The sequence below is a fragment of the Cibotium barometz genome, chromosome 2, assembly GCF_041138505.1.
Source record: "Cibotium barometz isolate CiBa-2024 chromosome 2, ASM4113850v1, whole genome shotgun sequence".
NCBI classification, from domain to species: Eukaryota; Viridiplantae; Streptophyta; class Polypodiopsida; order Cyatheales; family Cibotiaceae; genus Cibotium; species Cibotium barometz.
The window spans coordinates 30930332-30953028 of record NC_141047.1 but is presented as its reverse complement, the minus strand read 5'-3'; the positions used below and the strand labels follow the sequence as shown (position 1 = coordinate 30953028).

At 44.1% G+C, this 22697-nt stretch overlaps 1 protein-coding gene across 1 annotated transcript in view; it reads right to left on the bottom strand.

Moving 5' to 3' along the window:
- LOC147640931 (uncharacterized) overlaps window positions 1-22697 on the bottom strand; it is a 96733-nt gene that overhangs the window by 9687 nt on the left and 64349 nt on the right. The window contains exons 6-7 of the mRNA XM_086816645.1: window positions 22219-22307; window positions 21892-21965 (exon numbers count right to left, since the gene is read on the bottom strand). Of these exons, the coding sequence (XP_086672771.1) occupies window positions 21892-21965; window positions 22219-22307 (163 nt within the window). The remainder of the gene's footprint in view (window positions 1-21891; window positions 21966-22218; window positions 22308-22697) is intronic.

Here is a 22697-nt window from a genome sequence, read left to right as displayed (position 1 = left end):
TGTGTTCTTGCCAAAGTCTACGATAGCAAAGGTATGTCCGTACTCAATGCCACATGACTTGACTATAACGTTCTCAAACAATCCTATGGGACTCTCTAGATTTCCGTCTGCCAATTGCAAAGTCATCCTTGTACTTCTAATTGCAGGTTTTCCCCACATTTCCCATACGGTTTTTGTTGCTATACTCACCCCTGCTCCGCTATCTAGACTAGCTATAGATTCAATCTTGTTAATCTCCACAGGAAGCGTAGTATTTCCTTCGTCGTCTTCACAATGCTTGCCAACTTTGTTCACAGGAACCGGAATTATTTGCTTAAGCATTAGCCCAGAAGCCTTTGCCTTCAACAACTCCTTAACCTGGATGTTCTGATTCCACAATCCTTGCTCAGTTAATTGTGTAGCCACTTCTCCCCACAATCTTGGCCTAAGCTTTAAGAACTCTGCGAGTGGAATGGTACACGTAACTGGTGCCGACATTAAAGCTTGTAAACTCCCTATGTCTCGTTCCTGATGAGGTTGTCGTGTCATTGATGGTACTCGCATGATTTGGCTATGTGCTTCGTACAGTCCTAAATATGAGGGCAGTGTCTTGCAAGTGAGCTTGTTGCTCCGAGCTGAGACAACAGTCTGAGCATCATCTGGTAAAGATAAAGCATCAAATTCTTGAACCCTTTGATTCGAGAATTCTACTATAGAGAACGGTGGTGACTTGTCAGAAGATGCTAGATCCTCAACTTGTTTTTGCACCGCTTCCCACATCTCCCTTGCTACTGCTTCCTCTATTTCAAGAATTTCATCTCCAAAATCCGCGGTAGTCAATGGTTTTGACTCGTCTGTATTGGTATGAAGCAAATCATCTCCTTCAGGCATTTCTGGGAAATGTAGAGATACAACTTCACTTCCCTTTTCCATGCTTGGCGTGGCTTCTGGTATCGTCTCTAAGTTAGGCTTCAGAGAAGCAGGTCCTCTTGCGTACATAGGTGGTGGGCCGTCTATTAGAGACTGAGTATCCCTAATCAACTGCTTATGGATAGTCAAGTTGATTGTCTCTTCACGAGGATTGGGATATTCTTGCAGCTTCTTAGGCAGCTCGGTCAGAGCTGTGATCCTACTATTATACGCTTGAAGTGCTGCATCTAAAGGCTCATACACCTTGTCCACAAGGACTGATCCTCCTGAGCTTTCCTCAGACTCGGATGCTTTTCCCTTTTGCTCATTTTGAGTTTTCTCTCCGATTTGTTTCGTTTTCAACATTCCTTCTAGCTCTTTTGGGATAGAGTTTCCTCCATCAGAGCTCTTCTGCTCCTTCGACTTCTTACTCCCCTTGCTGTGTGGTTTACGTCGAGTTGATTTCTTTCTCTCTTTTCCATCTTTGGATAAAACCTTAATCTCAAAGGGTTTCTCAACACCCTCTTTGACATTCTTTTGCGCTTGGGTTCTAGTCACTACTCTTAGCAACACTAGTTCATTCTCCTCCTCAGATGTCGTGGGTGATGGAATCACTTCAACATAGTTGAGAGGCGCTTTAGCTTTTTGTGCTGCCGGATCCGCAGGCTTCAACAAGCAATCCTTTGGTAGATGGTCAATGCTACACCCTTGGCAAAACCTCTCTATAGGTGGAAACGTAGATGTTGTGCCTATGTTAGCTAAGAGGGGTCGTTTCTTATTTGGACATTCTCTCGCCCAATGTGGTCCACCACATTCGTAGCATGGTCTTGTTTGTTGCGTGTCTCTTTGTAGGATACGGTCCTGGATAACCTTGAGTCTTGGTTGGCTGAGATCCTACAAGCATCAAAGAGCTTGGGTCTCCATTAAAGTCATGAACTAGGCTTGGTCCGGTTAGGTTCTCAAAGTAGGGTTCGACAAGAGGATGCTCCACTTCGATGTAGCATGGTTGAGAGCTAACCATCTCCATACCTAATTCAGGATTCTCATATTCCACATATCTAAAGGATGCTGTGCGAGGTGGAGGAGGTTGAGCTCCTAGCACCGGCCGTGCTTGCTCTTGAGCAACTAAGGTTCTCTCATGGTTCACAACTTGCTGTCTAGGTGCAGAGTTGGCTGCTTGTTCCCTTTGTATCCTTGCAATGTGATTGCAGTCCGAAGTCACATGTGTGTAGTTCCATTTACAAAGCTGGCACCACTTCTTTGTTGGTTGATTGCCAACCAATGGTGAGAAGGTTGGGCACTGCTCGGTTTTATGGCTACCTCCACATCCTCCACAGACGTAAGGGCCTGTAGGTACAGTATGCATGTATGATGGTTGGGGTCGGTAGGAAGGTCTGTAGTATTGCCCCATCTTTTTCAATACTATCTCGGCAATCTGATCTGGATTAACCAATGGCACACTAGAGTCAGAGCCCTTCCCAGAGCTACGTTTATCATCCGGATGACTATCTTGGTTTCCCATGCTAGTCATGTCAAAGTTGTCATCATAATCCATGGCATCCATGCAACACTCATTGAAGATGACATGCTTCTTTGCGTACAAGTGAGCGTGAAGCGTCTTGTTTCGTAAGCCTTCCAGGAAGATTGAAATTAATCTTCCTTGGCTTGGCTTCTCATCGTCAGGGCATCGATTGATGTACTGCTTTAGCCTATTTACGCAATCCCGTACAGATTCTTGATCTTTTTGCTTAAAAGCGTAAATTTAAGCTACCGCATTGTGCTTAATTCCCATTTTTGAAAACGCAACTATAAAGCTCTTTTCCAGCCCATCGAAAGACCGCTTTGCCTCAGGCTCTAAAGTCTGAAACCATGATAAAGACTTACTCTCTAGCGTCAAGCCAAATCCTTCGATTTGCGTATGCGTATCCATGACTTGCTCCGCATGTATAGCTTGCTTAAAAGCTGCTATATGGTCATATGGGTCTCCGGATCCGTCATACTTCTTGACAAGCTTTTGCAGTGCAGATGGTCTCACTTTTCTAGAATATTCATTGTCATGTCTCCTATATGAGTCCCGGCCTCTAAATCTAGGCTCTTCAAATGTCAGTTCACTTGGTCTATGGGGTTCTCTTGGAGGTACATATCCACTTGCTCGTGGTCTTTCTTCTCCCCTAGATTCTCTAATAGCCCCGGGTCTCCTCGTAGGATCAATCGTTGGAAAGACTGGTCCTTTAGCAGTTGTTCGCATGGAAGGTGCTGGTCGAGCCACACTTGGGTTTCTAGCCCATGGTGGTGCTAGTGTTTCTCCTCGAAAGGCAGATTCGTCTGGACGTGCCGTGTCTAAGGGAGACACCTCAGTGAAAAGGGGCCTTCCTTTCCATGTCATTTCCCTAACCTCTGGCCATTCAAGGGTTCTAAAGTCGTTCCCCCATCTATCATGAACACGCTTAGTGAAACCTTCTAGATGCTCTACAGTTATTGTATGCGTGACTGGAAGCTCTAAGCTCGGGTGCTTAGTGGTTGCATAGTAGGTTTCTACCACATCCCTATACACCTCTTTAACTGGGTCGTCCTGATAGATTTTAACTACTGGAATTTCTTTTACTATGTCCCATGGGTTTTTCTTGGTCTCTTTTTCTTTTCCCGTTCTTTCTCTATCCTCCCAATTCCTGTCGGAAAATAATTCTTCAAGTAAAGAAATGGGCGTACCAGGTCTGCGCGATGTTCCTCGCACATTTGGGTCTGATGGAAGCTCCTTCTTTTGCTTTGCTTGTGCGCTAGGTTGAAGTACTCCCAAAGCATCCACTTGTTCAGGATTTTTGGTGACCTCGTAGCGTACTCCATTTCTACCCATGTACATATCGTCTTGGTAGTTTACCCATGGTGTTGGTTCAAATGCAGAATGAATGTCTGCAATTTTAACAATAAACCGGCTCATTGGATCTTTGTAGATCTCACCGCCATGCGCGTTTGTATACAAGAAATGGAGTCTCATGTTGTCAATCAGCTCCCCATCTGGGATTTCAAATGGATTAGCAGAATCTGCCATACCAATGGGTGTGGATGGTCTATTCATGCCAAATGACTCGTTTATGTCCATTGAAATATCACTCTCGGTTCTTAAGAGGCTCTCTGTTTGAGACTCCGAAGATGTCTCGAGAATGCTCTCCAAGTTGCCATCAACCGATTGAGTGCCGCTCCCTTGAGTGGTTACCCTAGATGATACACTAGTGTTACGTCCCCCTAGTATAGTTCCCGAGCGTAGATGTATACGCTATTTTTAGCTCGTATAGAAGTGTCCAAATTTTGAATTTTATTTATTATTTTTTTATTTTATTTATTGTTTTTTATTTTTAACATATATATATATATATATATATATATATATATATATTATTTTTTATAAACCCTACCTAACCACTAAATGCAACTAACATGAATGTGTGTAAATACCTTTTTTATTTTATTTTTATTTTTTTTATTTTAATAATTACACAAAAATACGAATTATGCTAAAAAATACTAATTATGCAAAAAAAAAATTTATAAAAAATTAAAAAAAATACAGAATATGCAAAAAATGTGGACTCCTAAGAAAACACATAATTTATAGAATTTTTTTTCTTTTCTTTTCTTTTTTTTTTAAAAAAATATTTTTATTTATTTTTATTATTTTATTGTTCTTTTTTTATTTTTATTTTTATTTTTATTTTTAAAAAAAATACAAAGAACATGAAAATTAACAAAAAATAAAAAATAAAAAATAAACTAACCTTATCTAACCTTATCGCCTCCGGATTTCTCTGCTGCGGCTACGTCTCCTTTGCTTCCTCACGTTCTCTGCAGCGTGGTTTCGCCTTCCTCACCTCCTCTCTTCTGCTACAGCCAGCAGCCGCCGCCCTTCACAGCTGCAGCCGCCTTTCCCAGCTGGACCTCCGCCTCCTTGCGGCCACCTAACCTTCGCCGGCCTTTGCTTCCTTGCAGCCCTTCACTCCTTGCCTACACACCTCCGACTCGCCTTCCTTCTCTTCGCCTTCTGCTTCGCTCGCCTCCTCAGCTGCAGCCGCCTCAGCTTCTCTCCTCCTCTTCAACAAACTCAGCTAGTGTCGAGCTCCCCCTCGCCGGTGCTGCTGACGGCGACACAGGCCACCTCACCACTTGGCACCCACTCCTCTGCAGAGGTTGCGCCACCTTACCTCCAGGCAGCCAGTCCGCTTCGCCGCCCTTGCCTTCTTTTCCTCCTCCTCTGCGCTTCAACTGTAGCCGCCTCCTTGCCTTCTGGCCCCACCGTCGGCTTCGCTAAGCTCAATCAGAGGGCTCTCCTCTTCATCTCTCTTCTGTGCCGAGTGCCGTCCATCAATGACTACCCGAATAAATTCTTTCATGCGCTGAATACTGCCCGAATAAATTCCTTCATGCGCTGAGACTCTCCCACCCCCAACCTGATTATTTGAGTTTTTCTTCTTAAATAATTCTTTCTATTCAGTTCCTGGCTTTCATCTACAATTCTTTCTCAGTTATAGTGGTAGTAATGCAAGCTTCTCAACCGGTTTTGAGTCTTTTCCCCGGCAGCGGCGCCAATGGAGAGATGGAAGACTCTCTACACTTGTAGCAAGAGTAGCATGATCCGTGTGTAGCTCAATCCAATGGGATTTGCATCCCTTTCGGAGCTAGGGATTCAACCCGTACCGGTGTACGGAAGCTTATCCACAAATGGAGAGAATGCTATGAACACCACTACCTTGACATAGACTTTACACACAAGCTCAATCTTGCCATAGCTCATTCACTCATCATCCCACTCATTCATGCATCTAATACAAGAAGAAAGCTAAGCTAATGCATACACAAGCTCAAAGCATACTTCATTCTCAAGCACTTACTTCCCTAACATGCACACAAACCTTGAAGCTTAATGGAACTTGAAATAAACATGCATTCTCATTCACTACTCAAGCAATGCCTTGCCCATGGATAAGCTACAAGCTATGGAGAAGCTTAAGCTTGAATCCACTACCACACAAAGCCTAATAGAGAATCCAAAAGCATCAACAAAGAAGCATGCACACTAGAGAATAGAGATGAGAAGAGAGAAAAACATCATCTCATTGCATAGAATTAGAAGAGCATTGCTCATACAATAGTGTAGATGGGGAGAGAGAAGAGCTTGCACCTCTATGAACAAGAGGGAGAGCTAGTCTCAAGAGAGCTCAAACATGAGTGTAGCCCAATGTGTCCATAAGCTCTCAAATGAGCCACTTTTTATACTAAAACTCCTAAAACTCCCAAAACTTCCCATGTGGGATTATTCTCAAGCCCACTCCCACACTCACCTACAACTTGGAACTCTCTACAAGAGTCCTAAATAAGAATGTCAAGTCTCTTGTTTTCCTGCTTCCATCTTTGTGTTGCATCCTTGTATTGATCACCACTCGTCACTCTTGTTCTCCCGATGCTTCTGAAGAAGCGGAATCAAACTCATCCACAGGAGAGTGCGTCACATCTCGATAAGCATGGTTTTTCAGATTCACCCTCGTGGTTACATTCTCATGTCTGAGGTACAAGTAATTGTAACCCCAGTCTTGAATCATTTTGAATTGGAGCATGAATGGCCTTCCTAGGATCACTTCGTAATTTGTGTTCTTGCCAAAGTCTACGATAGCAAAGGTATGTCCGTACTCAATGCCACATGACTTGTCCTCTTGTTGAACCCTACTTTGAGAACCCAACCGGACCAAGCCTAGTTCATGACTTTAATGGAGACCCAAGCACTTTGATGCTTATAGGATCTCAGCCAACCAAGACTCAAGGTTATCCAGGACCATATCCTACAAAGAGACTATACCCCACACAACAAACAGGACCATGCTACGAATGTGGTGGACCACATCGGGCGAGAGAATGTCCAAACAAGAAACGACCTCTCTTAGCTAACATAGGCACAACATCTACGTTTCCACCTATAGAGAGGTTTTGCCAAGGGTGTAGCATTGACCATCTACCAAAGGATTGCTTGTTGAAGCCTGCGGATCCGGTAGCACAAAAAGCTAAAGCGCCTCTCAACTATGTTGAAGTGATTCCATCACCCACGACATCTGAGGAGGAGAACGAACTAGTGTCGCTAAGAGTAGTGACTAGAGCCCAAGCGCAAAAGAATGTCAAAGAGGTTGTTGAGAAACCCTCTGAGATTAAGGTTTTATCCAAAGATGGAAAAGAGAGAAAGAAATCAACTCGACGTAAACCACGCAACAAAGGGAGTAAGAAGTCGAAGGAGCAGAAGAGCTCTGATGGAGGAAACTCTATCCCAAAAGAGCTAGAAGGAATGTTGAAAACGAAACAAATCGGAGAGAAAACTCAAAATGAGCAAAAGGGAAAAGCATCCGAGTCTGAGGAAAGCTCAGGAGGATCAGTCCTTGTGGACAAGGTGTATGAGCCTTTAGATGCAGCGCTTCAAGTGTATAATAGTAGGATCACAGCTCTGACCGAGCTGCCTAAGAAGTTGCAAGAATATCCCAACCCTCGTGAAGAGACAATCAACTTGGCTATCCATAAGCAGTTGATTAGGGATACTCAGACTCTAATAGACGGCCCACCACCTATGTACGCAAGAGGACCTGCTTCTCTGAAGCCTAACTTAGAGATGATACCAGAAGCCACGCCAAGCATGGAAAAGGGAAGTGAAGTTGTATCTCTACATTTCCCAGAAATGCCTGAAGGAGATGATTTACTTCATACCAATACAGACGAGTCAAAACCATTGACTACCGCGGATTTTGGAGATGAAATTCCTGAAATAGAGAAAGCAGTAGCAAGGGAGATCTGGGAAGCGGTGCAAAAACAAGTTGAGGATCTAGCATCTTCTGACAAGTCACCACCGTTCTCTATAGTAGAATTCTCGAATCAAAGGGTTCAAGAATTTGATGCTTTATCTTTACCAGATGATGCTCAGACTGTTGTCTCCGCTCAGAGCAACAAGCTCACTTGCAAGACACTGCCCTCATATTTAGGACTGTACGAAGCACATAGCCAAATCATGCGAGTACCATCAATGACACGACAACCTCATCAGGAACGAGACATAGGGAGTGTACAAGCTTTAATGTCGGCACCAGTTACGTGTACCATTCCACTCGCAGAGTTCTTAAAGCTTAGGCCAAGATTGTGGGGAGAAGTGGCTACACAATTAACTGAGCAAGGATTGTGGAACCAGAACATCCAGGTTAGGGAGTTGTTGAAGGCAAAGGCTTCTGGGCTAATGCTTAAGCAAACAATTCTGGTTCCTGTGAACAAAGTTGGCAAGCATTGTGAAGACGATGAAGGAAATACTATGCTTCCTATGGAGATCAACAAGATTGAATCTATAGCTATTCTAGATAGCGGAGCAGGGGTGAGTATAGCGGTATGGGCGCCAGGCCTTGCTACCCATTGGTGGACACAGATAGGGAGACCACAGGCCCTCATGATGGCACGCATGATACGCAGCAAACCATCAGTACCTCATGACATTATTCGAGCAGAGTTTGCTGCGTCTCCTATGATGGTAGAGGCCATATTTCAGACTATATGCCTGCTAGACAGATTCAGAGAGATGCCACAGGACAGATTGTCATACAGAGCTTTTGAGGCATCTAGACAGCTGGCTGAGGCAGGAGACAGAGGATCATGGTATGCACAGGTCACACATTGGTTCTCACAGCATGGCCTAGACATGGATCATCTACCACCATTCCAGTATGACAGGGATGCACCACATATCCGTCTCTCTCATAGTGAGAGGAACAGAGTATTGAGACAGGATCTATGGCAGCTCTATACACGAGAGACATGGATATCGCCTACACAGCCTCTTCCACCGAAGATGCTATACTACAGAGATCACTTCATGAGTATCACTGATGATGGATTTATAGAGAGGCCTAGATATATGGAGGGCTTTTTACCACACGGCTCTCGAGTGGCTAAAGGTCAGCTCAGAGTTTCATCACACCGACTGGAGATTGAGACTGGCAGAGTAGCACGGATCCCCCGAGAGGAAAGGGTATGCAGATTGTGCAGAGAGGAGGTGGAGAGTGAGGAGCATTATGTATGCAGATGCAAAGCATATACAGCCATCAGAGAGAGATATCCCATTTTATTCAGAGAGCCACATTCCATACGCCAGATCTTTGAGGCAGCAGACCAGCGCATACTGGGGAGATTCATTCTAGACATACAGCGCCACAAAGAGACATTATTACAGGCTCAAACAGCTCCAGAGGGGGGGCGACAGACACAGATTACTACATTTTTTCAAAGATCCATCCCCCTCCCAGTCCCTACACGGCAGGGAATTACTCTCCAGAGAGCAGAGACACTTAGACCCCGCAGGAGACAGAGGACACCTGGCTTACTGGCTCGCTTCAGAGCACACCCAGGCATGTTCTTCAGGGAGCTGTGGACACCCCTTTCACTGATGTATACCATTTTATACCCCCAGTATGGTACAGGATGGAGATAGCTAGGTTGCATATCATGATTGTATACTCCATGCATATAGCTTTGCATTCTCCTAGTAGTAGAGCTCCATCCCCTGCACACCTAGATTCAGCTTTTTTGTTCAGTACTTTTTCATTTTGTTGAGATGACAGAGGATACCCCATACAGGTACTCCGATTTGTCTCATAGGCCGAGTTCGGTCTTTTGGAAGACGTTAATAAAATCTTTCTTTCTTTCTTTCTTTCTTTCTCTCTCTCTCTCTCTATGCTAATTGTTCTTGCATCAAGAGTTCCTATGCAGTGCTTATTGCTGAAGGAAGAGTCCCAGAGCTTCGACATGTGACACATGACCTCTAAGCCCTTTGCATTGAGACATGCTTTATGAACCTATGAGCCATGCTTTTAGCCTCTGAGCCACTGAGCCAATTGTGGGATCCATGTCTAGTCATTTCTTGTGTTGGAGTACCGGAATATTGAAGGTTATGCATGCAACTCCACCATCACTCCGAAGAGGGGTTTGTCGGGTATTTCGAAGTTAGTCTAGAGTCTGGTCAAGTGTCCTTAGTGGTGTGAACACCCTCTTATTTAGGGTCAAAAGATAAGACCTTGGTGCCTATAAAAGCATGTATTTGGGTGGATTCATTATCATAGTGAATATCATTTGAGTGTGCAAACTTGCTCTCTTGGCTTGAGTCTCTCTCTCTTGGCTTGAGAGAGCCTATTGAGAGACAGGAGGTCAGTGGGACCAGAGCCGCCTAGACAGAGAGCCCTCACAGATTTTTTCAGAGCCAGCTTGTAATCCCACCTGCCTCTACTCCCCCATCTAAAGGCCTACTTGGCAGACCACCCTCCAGAGGAGTCACCCTGGACAGAGCAATTGCCATCTACAGAGCGAGACGCCCACAACCACGAGGATCGCGTCCACGACTCCCTCACCATCGGCAGATTCGAGCCATCATTGTCCACCACCGGAGGAGTTTACCACGACGATTCAGCGGTTCAGCTTTCAGCTCTTAGCTCCCTTAGGATGTTACTATTTTCATTCTTTCCTTTAGATTTGTTATGATGAGACATCATCATCATCAGTTGTACCTTGTTTTGGTCTCATGGGCCATTTCGGCCTTTAGGAGACGTTAATATATCTTTCTCTCTCTCTCTCTCTCTCTCTCTCTCTCTCTCTCCTTGCTTCATCTCGCTTCTACACACTCCACCACGATGATGATATTTCATCTTCCATAGCTGCATGTGTGATCTCCTAGATGCCAATAATATTGTGTATTTGCCTTCTCTCTCTCTCTCTCTCTCTCTCTCTCTCTCTCTCTCTCTCTCTAGACTCTTATCTTCTCTACAATGTGCTATTCCTCGTCAAGAACCAAGGACCGAAAGTATTTATCAAAGTATAATCCTTGTATGTAAGCTTTTGCATGTTATAGTGGTATCAGAGCTTTGCCTTTTCCTAAAGAAATTTAACCAAGAAAAAAAAATTTGTGTAGTTGGTTTATAGACGTCGATAGCACTCCCTATTCCGGTGTGACTCATGTCTCTCGAAGGACGGTTAGTTTATAGCCTCCGGAAGCGACCGGGAACGTCTCCCACCCACAAAGTGGATGGTTTATTTGTGGTCGGGTCCCACTATGGCAAAATCTGACTTTGTGAGAGACCATCAGATCTCTGAAGAAAGTATTACTTCTACAACGATTGCATCAGGAAACCATGTTTCCAATGGACATATGCAAGCAATGTTCATGCAATTTATGCATCTCATGATGCAAGGGGAACAACCACTTGAGCAAAAGACTATGATTTAGGCCTTCAAGAAAGCGGCTCTCTTTAGGATTCCTCGTCCCTCCCACCCCCCTCTACCTCGCCAATTCTTACCGAGATTGTTACGGACTGAGTGCTAATCCTCGAGATTAGTGGCCTAACCGACAAGATTAGAGAAACCCTCAAATTAGGAGGAAGCACGCTAATACACGCAACTAAGGTTATTGTTAATAAATCCATGTGTATTGGCTATTTATAACAGTTTAGTTCTTTATAGCAGCAGTGGACACTATACAAGTGAAGCATGGGTTATTGTTGTCCTAACCTCACTATTGGTCAGAGTTTGACCAAGACTCTGGCTATGTGTGTGGCAGAGCATAGATCGATGGCATGGGTTTGTGGGAGTCAAACTTTAGCCCCTGTCTTGCGGGTTCTTCGAAGCATAGAACCTATGGTTGGGAGGTGAGCTAGCCTGCACCCTTCTTAGGGGGTTTGCACTGATCGCTCGTGTTTTGCATTTAGGAGATCCATGGGGTTGTAACACTTGGTATCAGAGCAGCCTAAACGCGGAAGGTATCGTGATGCAAGGGTAAAGGTCTCAATAAGCTTTCCATTTCGCTTTTCATGGATTCGTAAGGTCTAGGTATTCTCTACGCTTTTGTGCAAAGGTTGATTTGATGCATACTCGTTGAAGGTATTTCTCTATGCCATGCCTAAGTTTTCATCTTAGGAAAAAAGTTTATGCTTTTTAGGGTTTTGCTGACATGTTAGGTTACATGGGTTCTTGTATAGGGGGAATATGCAAGATTATGCGTATGGAGGATGTGCAGAGTAGACCCCATGGTAAAACCCTAAATTCTCTCTGGTTTTTCTCCCGTTACGCTGAGTTTATGCTCACGTATCTGCCCCTTTACATGTGGATCGGTGTGTAAGCATAGGGGGTGGAAGAGGGTGAGTATTGAAGCTTTTGCTGTTTTTCCAGCCTGCACCGGGAAGAAATCCTCTCTGTATGTGTGCAAAGCATGGCACACAAGCTTGTTGTGTGGACAACCAAGTATAGGGGAGAATGCACAAGTAAGATGACAGGAAAGTGGACCTGATCAGGCAGTTGGCAGAGCTGTACACAGCTTGCAGTTCACAGCCTGAGATGGGGAGGAGGAGGGGCTGCATGAGAGAAGGCGCACACACACACAAGTGATAGGCTGTGCGCAGAGATGAGGAAAAGGCACAGAGTCGCAGGCTTCTTTTTTTTGGCAGAATCACAAGAGGCGGATTGTCCCCATTTGGGCGTGGCGTTTTTCATGATGGGCTGTTTTTTTTAATGTAAACCACCAGAAAAAGCAGAAGGCCGTGTGTGAGCTGAATCAGCTGGGCGCACTATTCGAGGCCCAGAGTGAAGGAGATAGCACAAGCGGAAGCATAAAGAGTAAACATATGAGAGAGTGCAAAGGAGATTGAGAGAGTTGGACAAGATCACCTTTTATAACAGCAGTAAAGCTTTACAATGGCAATGGCCAGCAACTGAGTGTTGAACTATGTGCAAGGAAAATGGATGAATGAGTGAATAATTGGGAACTCCTTATATAGTGTAGTAGGGACCTAGCCGACTGCCTCTAGAGCTGGCTGACTGGCCCTGGACAAATAAATAGGAGAAAAATCCAATAAAATACCAAATAAATGGTAAAGCCCCAGAACACTGAGATGCACAATTCTAACACCCCCTCTGCAGTTCATAGTGTGCAAGAGTCGTAAGAAGATAAGTCGATGAAGATGCAACCATGGACCCTCCAGCACCGCGAGTACTAGAATCACCTTGGAGCGAGCACCCACCAACCTGTTTCCTCGAAACGAGATGCAACCACGAATAGCAAGGAACTTTGCTTGGCCACGAATTCCTACACCTACACAAGTGTGCAGTGAACTCCAAAAATAGATAATGAGCTGCTGGACACACCGCGCCCATAATCCCCAACAGTGGACGGAACACATCACGTCCCAAAAGCCTCAAACAATGAACTTGGCACAGATCCAGTTCATAGTCTCTGCTGTATCAAAGATAACCATGTCCTGCCACATGTCTAATGCTTGGAACTCCGAAATCACGGTCCCCATGCACCAGTAGGTGAAACTGTAATCAGCCCCCTCTCCCGCCCACAAGCAGCCTCTTGTCACATGCACTCTGCACTGTAGTGCATGGTGACAAACTAGCTCATCATCATCAGTGCAACATTGTATCAGTATTAGGACCATTCAGGATGATATTTGTCGTACGCCTTGACCCCATTGTATATCCTCAGTCCAAGATAAGTCAGGCACGCTACGTGGTCATTCTCAACCATAGCAAGTCAGTCAGTCAGTCTAAGTCCCTTACGGGCAGCCCAAAAGAAAAGGCTGTTTCTTTTATCTCTGACCACGATCAACTCAGAAACAAATCTTCATCACGTACAGCAGTAACCCAAAACACGGGCATCATGATCATCACTTCAATCCAGCAAGCCGCTCCTCTAAATGTATTGCTGTCGGCGTCTTCTTCACCTTCTTGCCTCCCGTCACAAGTCCGCGGCTGTCTTCAGTCACAAGCAATCCCGTCTGTCAGCATCATGAACTTTTTGTCATAGTGAATCAAGAAATCGTGATGTTCTTCTCTAGTTCCCCCTTCCTTCAGGCATGCGTACCAGCGTTTTATAGAGCCAGCAGACTTCATGCAAGGTTAGCAAGTTAAATGCATGTATTCCACGAAGAGAATCGTGATCATCCAGAAGTAACACGCTGCCAGTCGTGGTGCCACCACATCTTCATTTTCTATCTCTGTCTTTTCCTCGTGTCCATTACAAACTGTTTTCCAGCCACCTCTTCATTGGAATTAAACCACTCCCCCAATCTACTTAGAAAAAAACCTCACCAAGGCATAATTTTAAAAAAAATCACACCCCCTAGACTCACATTTTCTCTTTCTTTTACATAGCCATATTTAATACATGCACCCCCTTGGGGTTTCAAGGAAAGCCCCATGGCTTGGCCCAAGAAAATTTACATTCTTCACATCTTGCGAAGGAAAAAAATATGTACATAACACCCTCTCACTAACTTTAATTCCACATACCCTATTTACAAGCATGAACCAAAAAAAGTCTACATTTTTTGTCCTATCATTTTGCCCATCCCCCAAGCTACAGACATTAATGTCTAGCAGTCAAAAATCAAACATGGTTATCATTTCGGTGGAGATATCCTCATCCATGAGGTCTTTTATCTGTTTGGTCTTCATGATGACTGGTCCACAAGAACTTACCTGCATAATTCTCACAATATACTTTTTTAATCTCAGACCATTTACTCTATTCTTATGAAGACTTCCATCCAAATCCGCAAGCTGGTATGATCCATTGGCAAACTTTTGGACCACAAGGTATGGCCCTTCCCATTTAGTCACGAACCGAGTTTTAAATGTTAAATCCAGCCTACTGTCATATCTCATCACCAAGTCTCCCTTATTGATCTCTTTGTCTTGGAATTTCTGATTTGCTCTCCATTGATTCTTTTCTTGAACCTGTGTGTAGTGCTCCACTCCTTTCATTCTGTCTAGTTGTGCTTCTTGCATATCCAATAACCTATTGGTATAGGTTAAGTCTGGGTTCTCATCTAATTTCATCAACAATTGCAAGGCAGGTATTTCTACATCCAACGGTAGAAGTGCTTCCTTTCCATAGACTAAGTGATAAGGAGAGAATTTAATGCCTTCTTTCTCTACTATTCTGAATGCCCATAATGCCCAAGGTACAACCAGATCCCAACTCTAATCTTCTTATACCTTTCTCAAGACATACCTTTAAGCCTTCATGTAAAGCTGAATATTCAGCTTCATTGTTGCTACTAACATTGAGCAGAAAACTTTTCTTTTGAACTAGCCTCCCCCCAGGATCATATAATACCATGCCACCCTTTGCTAAATTTAGACTTTTCCTGAAAGAACCATCAAAATGAAGAACAAAAGCATTGTCCAGCATCTTTTCTTCCAATGGAACTGTATGATCATCAACCTCCTTCACCAATATAGGACCTTCTTTATATGTAAGTAAATCTGCCAGTGAAGCTCTAGTAGACTTTTCAACAAGGAAAGTAAAAGAATACTCTTGAAGTTCAGGTATCCACTTAACCATACACTTTGAAAGAGCAGTGTTATTCAGCAACTGAGGTAGGAGGGTGCAGCTAGTCAAGACAACAAATGATTGAGGAAGTAAATAAGATCTGAATCTTCTACAAGCAAAAAGTAAACTGGCCATTATTAATTCAGCTGCTGTGTACCTTCTTTCAGCTTCAGTTTTGACCCTGCTAGCATAATACACAGGTCGCATATACCGAGAATTTTCTCCCTGCTGTAATAATACAGCCCCTATTGCATCCACTCCAACTGAAGGATTCACATAAAATGGCTTGGAAAAGTCACGAGCCTTCACACTGGAAATCTGTCCTAACATTTCTTTTACTGCCTCAAACACTTCTTCACTTTCATCAGTCCATTTTAAGGGATCATGTTTTACTACTTGCTGAAGAGGATATAATGCATGTGACAACATGTGAATGAACCGTGACAAATATTTTACTTTCTGTAAGAAAGTATGCAATTGCTTTGTGGTCGAAGGAGAGGGTAGCATCATCAATGCCTTAATCTTGTCCGGATCTGGCTCTATTCCATTCTCAGACACAATGTGTCCAAGAACCTTAATTCTTCCTTGTGCTAGATGACACTTTCTTGGGTTCAGCTGTCCACCACTTTCATCCAATTTTTGAAAGACTTCATCAAGCTTCTGACTATGTACAGCACGATCACTATAGACACATATATCATCAATGAAAACTTTACAGAACTTATCCAAGAATGGGGCCAATACCTAGTCGGAGTTTTCCTGATAATGAGATGGTGCATTTTTGAGCCCAAAGGGCATTCTTTTGTAGCTGAAACAACCCCACGGTGTAAGGAAGGTAGTCTTCACTCGATCTTCTGGAGCTATGGCAATCTGGAAGTAACCAGAATATCCATCACACAGACTATACATCTGATGGCCTGCTACCCGATCCAAAATGTCATCAATATGTGGAAGAGGATAATGATTGGCCCTTGTTGCTGCATTTAAAGGTTTATAATCCACACAGATTCTCCATTTGCCATCTTTCTTTGGCACAATAACCACTGGGCTGGCCCAATCAGAAAGACCAACAGGAAAGATGATATCAGCCTTAAGTAATTTTATTACTTCCTCTTTCAAAACTGAAATCTGTTCAGGATTCAACCTCCTCATCCTTTGAAATACTGGCTTTGCATGCTCTTTTAATTCAATTCTAAGTGGCTTCCCTTTGAATCCTCTTATTTTCTCACAAGAAGTGATGAATAAGTTGGGATATTTCCTCAGCACTCTGCAATATTTCTCTTTTTCTTCAGGAGATAGGCCAGGAGATAATGACTCTTCCATTAGAGTTAAAGATGACTCTGCATAGTTTTTTGGTTGCAAGAACCTTTCCATCTCTTCAAATCTATCCTCTTCCTCACTATCATTGATGGTTGTACTAATCTTCAACCCCACCTACAAATGCTACATCAGCTATATCACTCTCAGAAGTTGTACTACTGTCTTCCTCACTACTGGTAGATGACTCATCTTCTACCTCTCTCTTTTCAACTTCAGAGATTTCAATCCGATTCACCATATCAAAACTCATTTTTTTCCCTGAAGAAGCATGTACAGTAATCACTCCATCTTTCCAATTCTGAATAGCCCCAACCTTCCTTAACCAGGGTCTCCCCAAAATCAAAGGATAAGCCCCTAATCCCGCAGGCATGACATGACAATCCACTTTACATAGAGTACTGAATACTTCAACATTCAAATCAGCCACCATTCCCAAGCATTTTACCTTTGCATGATTAGCCATCCGTATTCGGAAAGTTGAAGGGGAAGTTACCTTCAAATTTAGTTTCTCCGTTCTAGCTGTAGTCCCTCACTTACGAGGTTCTCCCCTCTTGCTCGGGACATGTATTCCTTTTGGTGATGATATTGAGAGCAGGTTCTCACCTGTATTTCCTCTCCATCTCTCTCTCTCACTCTCTCTCCTGTATTTCCACTTTCCTTTCTTCCGCTGCACATTCTATCAAGAATGTCATTGAAACAAAGTGGGTGTACAAAGTCAAAAGGAAGTCTGATGGTACTATTGATAAGTACAAAGCAAGACTTGTGGCTAAAGGCTACTCTCAGAAAAAGGGAATAGATTATGAGGAGACTTTTGCTCCTACTTCGAGAATGACTACAATAAGATCAGTGATTGCATTGGCTGCACATAAAGGATGGAAAGTGCATCAATTGGACATCAAAACTGCATTCTTAAATGGGGATTTACAGGAGGAAGTATACGTAAATCAGCCCATCGGTTTTGTAGTTCCTGGTGAGGAACATAAAGTATGCAGGTTACACAAAGCATTGTATGGGTTAAAGCAAGCTCCAAGAGCTTGGTATGATAAAATACATGCTCATCTAACCAACCAAGGTTATGTGAATAGTCCAGCTGAAAGCACATTGTAGATGACATGCTCATAACAGCGACTAGCAAAGCACAAATTTCAAATTTCAAGGGTGATTTGAAAGCTGAATTTGATATGTCAGATTTGGGGCCTTTACAGTACTATCTCGGCATACAATTTATGCATAAAGATGATGGCATTGTTATTCAGCAAACTAAGTACATAAAAAGTTTGCTAAAAAGGTCTCACATGGATAATGTAAGCCAATTTCTACTCCAGTAGAACCAGGTGTACGGCTTACTATGCATGATATTGGAGAGCTTTTTGAGGCCAGTATTTATAGCCAGGCAGTGGGATGCCTCATTTACTTGTGTAACACGAGGCCTAACATATCTTTTGGGATGTCTTTGTTGAGCAAATTCATGCACAGCCCAAGCACAAAGCATTGGCAAGCAGTCAAACGCATTTTTCGTTATCTTTAGGGTACCCCGGATCTTGGTTTGTTCTATCCTAGGGGGGCAGCTTGCAGCTTTATGCATACAGTGATTGAGATTGGGCTGGTGATTATGATACCAGGCGATCCACCAGTGGGAATTTTTTTTTTCTTGGCAGTTCATGCATATCTTGGTTGTGCAAAAAGCAACCCACTGTTGCTACATCTACTTGCGAGGCTGAGTACAAGGCAATCTTCACAGCTACAGTAGATTGTGTATGGTTGAGGAGACTATCGGCTGATCTTCGTGAGTGTCAGCAAACACCCACCACCATTCTCACTGATAGCCAGAGTTCTATGGCCATGGCACGAAATCCCGTATTTCATGCACGTACCAAGCACATTGAGATTCATTATCACTATGTCAGAGAGAGGTTACATGCAGGGGAGATCAGTTTATCTTACTGTCCTACACAGGATAATGTTGCAGATCTATTCACAAAGGCTTTACCTCAAGAGAAGTTTGAAGCTTTCCGCAAAGCTTTGGGCTTACACTCATACAAAGAGTGATCTACTATCTTGTATAGGTTCACACTTTCACTACAGGGGGGATTTGTAGGCATATGCTCACTTATGGTAGTGCTACATGTGAACAAGGCTTAACCAAGGGCACTTTTTCCCATGTGGTTTTTCCCCGTGTGAAAGGACACTCTATCCCTATATATTTGTACTTCTATATTATATGGATGTGACACACATGCAAGGGTTGACTTGCATTTTGTGATCAACACACATTTTGTGTTTGGCTCCCTCTCTCTGAGAGCTGACAGTGTGAGGTGTATGACTATGATGACATGGAGATCCTCCACCCTGTGGATCCAGAGGAGATAGGGGCTAGTCGGGCATCAAAGGACACTGGACCAGACAAAAGGCATTATGGGGACCACTTACTAGAGTTGGGAGCCAAGCATCATCTCGTTATTTATAACGGGATGCTACAGTGGCCGAGATCAGGAGGGCTGACATGCTTCCCACATGGGGGTCATACACGGACCGGAGGCACGATGGTGGACTACATTATTGGGTCTTTGGAGGCATCACAGCTTAACACCTCATTCTCCATCCCACCTCGTCCTATTGGGACAGATCATACATACTTGGCATTTTCACTAGCCGGATCACCAGTATCACTAGTCCCCCACATACCGACGCCACACACTACCATCTACTTCACACATGACATGGTAGACATATACACTGGCAGAGTAGAGGATGGGCTCCTACTCATGGATCCCTTGGCACCTATGGATACCATTACAGCCCAGCTGGCATCACTCCTACACACGGCTGCATTACAGAGCTTCCCACATCGTGTCCACTCAGGAGAGCCTGCGAGATCTGGGACTATGCCCCAGAACAGATGGTATGATGACGAGTGCAGAGCCCTATACTCATGGCTCCGCATACAGAGAGCCTTGGGAGCCATCACAGAGCAGGAGTCGAGGAGAGAGATGAGGAGACTTACTCGCCACAAAAGGCGGGCCTTCATAGAGATACAGGAGCTAGAGATCTTCCATTTCTCCATGAGTAGAGATAGCCCTATCTCATGGCGGCACTTCATAGAGCCCCGGACACCGACACCCATTGCAGACCCACAGACACGGCACACATATGCAGAGGCCCTATACCACGCCCCACAGCAGCCACCTATACCTCAGCCACAGGAGCCTCGACCTACCACAGCTAGCTTCTTTACCCACTCGATGGTAAAGGAAGCTATCCGCCGCCTACAGCATGGACGGGCCGCCGACCATATGGCCCTACAGGGTGAGCATCTCATATATGCAGTAGATTCTTTGGCTCCTTTTCTTGCACACCTGTTTAACAAGGCACTAGCAGAGGGTTTGCCTGCGGAGTGGACGATGCACACCATTGTGCCGATCCACAAAACAGGGGATATACTCGATCCGAGCAACTAAAAGACGGTTATGGTTGGCCACGTGTTGGCCAAACTCTATGGTGCAGTGTTGGAGCAAGAGCTTAGCTTATATGCTGAGCGAGCAGGTTTACGGTCATCAGGGCAGGCAGGCTTCAGGAGAGCTTTCTCTACCACTGACCATGTATTCACTTTGAGATGTATGATTGATCAGGCTAGAGTGAGGAAGAGAAAAGCTCTATTGCTGCTTTGTGGATTTCCGCAAGGCATTTGACACAGTACCACGAGAGAGGCTCTTTCAGCACGCCTGCAATCTCTTGGCATACCAGCAGATATGACATGGGACATCTATGCATTATATGAGCAGGTTTTTGGGCGAGTCAGATGCCCAGGAGGTATGTCCGAGACTATTGCTAGCACCATTGGTGTGAAGCAAGGATGCCCACTTTCCCCCACGCTATTTGGGTTAGACATTGATGAGGTGGCTGACTTCATTACACGGGGAGGCGGAGATGGAGTTGATCTAGCAGGTGCCTCAGTACATATTATGCTTTATGCTGATGATGTTGTATTAGTGTCTAAGTCTCCAGGAGGTCTACAGCAGCATCTACATGCACTCGATGATTACTGCACACAGAGGGGTCTTACTGTGAACCTTGGGAAAACCAAGGTTATGGTCTTTCATACATCGAGACAGGGCAGGAGTCGGCTGACATTCACTCTCACAGGACGCCAGGTGGAGGTGGTGACATCATACGTGTACCTAGGGGTTACCTTCTCTGCAGTAGCCACGCGCTTCACCATGGGTTCAGCAGCCAGAGCCAGATTGACACGGGGATATGCAACATTGGCTATGCTAGAGAGACAGTGCCACCATGCGCATTTTCAGGAGCCCCAGACGAAGGGGTGGCTATTTGACACATTAGTCACACCGGCACTGATGTATGTAGCAGTGGTATGGGCACCAGGACTCGCGATCCATTGGTGGACACAAATAGAGAGACCACAGGCCCTCATGATGGCACGCATGATACGCAGCAAACCGTCAGTACCTCATGACATTATCCGAGCAGAGTTTGCTGCGCCTCCTATGATGGTAGAGGCCATATTCCAGACTATATGCCTGCTAGACAGATTCAAAGAGATGCCACAGGACAGATTGTCATACAGAGCTTTTGAGGCATCTAGACAGCTGGCTGAGGCAGGAGACAAAGGATCATGGTATGCACAGGTCACACATTGGTTCTCACAGCATGGCCTAGACATGGATCATCTACCACCATTCCAGTATGACAGGGATGCACCACATATCCGTCTCTCATAGTGAGAGGAACAGAGTATTGAGACAGGACCTATGGCAGCTCTATACACGAGAGACATGGATATCACCTACACAGCCTCTTCCACCAAAGATGCTATACTACAGAGATCACTTCATGAGTATCACTAATGATGTATTTATAGAGAGGCCTAGATACATGGAGAGCTTTTTACCACACGGCTCCCGAGTAGCTATTGGTCAGCTTAGAGTCTCATCACATCGATTGGAGATGGGATAGGAAATCGTCAAAATCATCTGCATATTTCTCAACGGTAGGGGTCTTCAGAGCATTGATCTACAAAGCATGGGCTGGCCAAGAAGATCTACAGCAGAGCATAGGCTGAGAAATGGCATCCTCATTCTTAAACAACCCTTGTACTTGTGTTCCAGTTGTAACCCTTCATTGTGTGTGCTGTGTGTTTGATTCCGATGCTCTCTTCTCTATCTCTTCTCTCAAACCCTAGCACATAGGCATGAGTGTTCTACAAAAAAGGCTTTGAAATACCCCTTGATTGCATTAGTATTCTGATAGCAAGCTACAAAGCAGCGATTTTCACCTACGTGTGCATAGTTCGTACATGCAAATCCTGGTCATAGAAGTCAATGCTCTTGGCGAGACCACGTGCAACTGCTATCTGTTGTTAACACCAGAAAAAACCATATTTTCATTAAAAATCGCATAGTTGAAATTGAAGAACTGATACTATCACTTGTATATTTAATCTTGCACGCAGCCCATTTTCAAACACCCAAAAAAAAAAAAAAGCAGCAAGCCATCTTAAAAGAGCTGTTGATAAGGCATGCACACATGCTTTTGACTACAGCATGTGTACATGCTCATCCTGATCCTTATACTCAAAAAAACATGATGGGCAAACCTGTGAATACCAAGGAAGGTTGCCCTGGGACAAAAGCAAGCCCCGCCCATCCTCCTTCACCTACACCAGCATCTTGAGGGCAAGCAGTGAAAGTAGAGCCTGCCATGGTCCAAGGAAAAAATAAATAAATCTTTCAACCCAAAAAAAAAACCTCCTCTACTTTTAAAATGAACATTTGGCACATGTAGTAGACTCGAAATAGGTACTTTAAATGTTAAATAGCAACCAAATAGTTTATCCATCCTACTTAAGAAGGCTATGGAGATAACAACAGTATCATACCATTACTTGAAACCCTCAAGGAGTTGAAGGGATTAAGATGCAGCATTGACCATTGGGAAACCTCTTTAAAGTAGACTAACTAATCAATCTAGCACTAGCAATTAGCTTGAAAGTTGATTCCAACAAATTCAATTCCATCAATAAGACTCTCATTTTACATATCCTGACTAAGTTTTTCTCTCATTGCAAAATGGGAGTCGCATGACT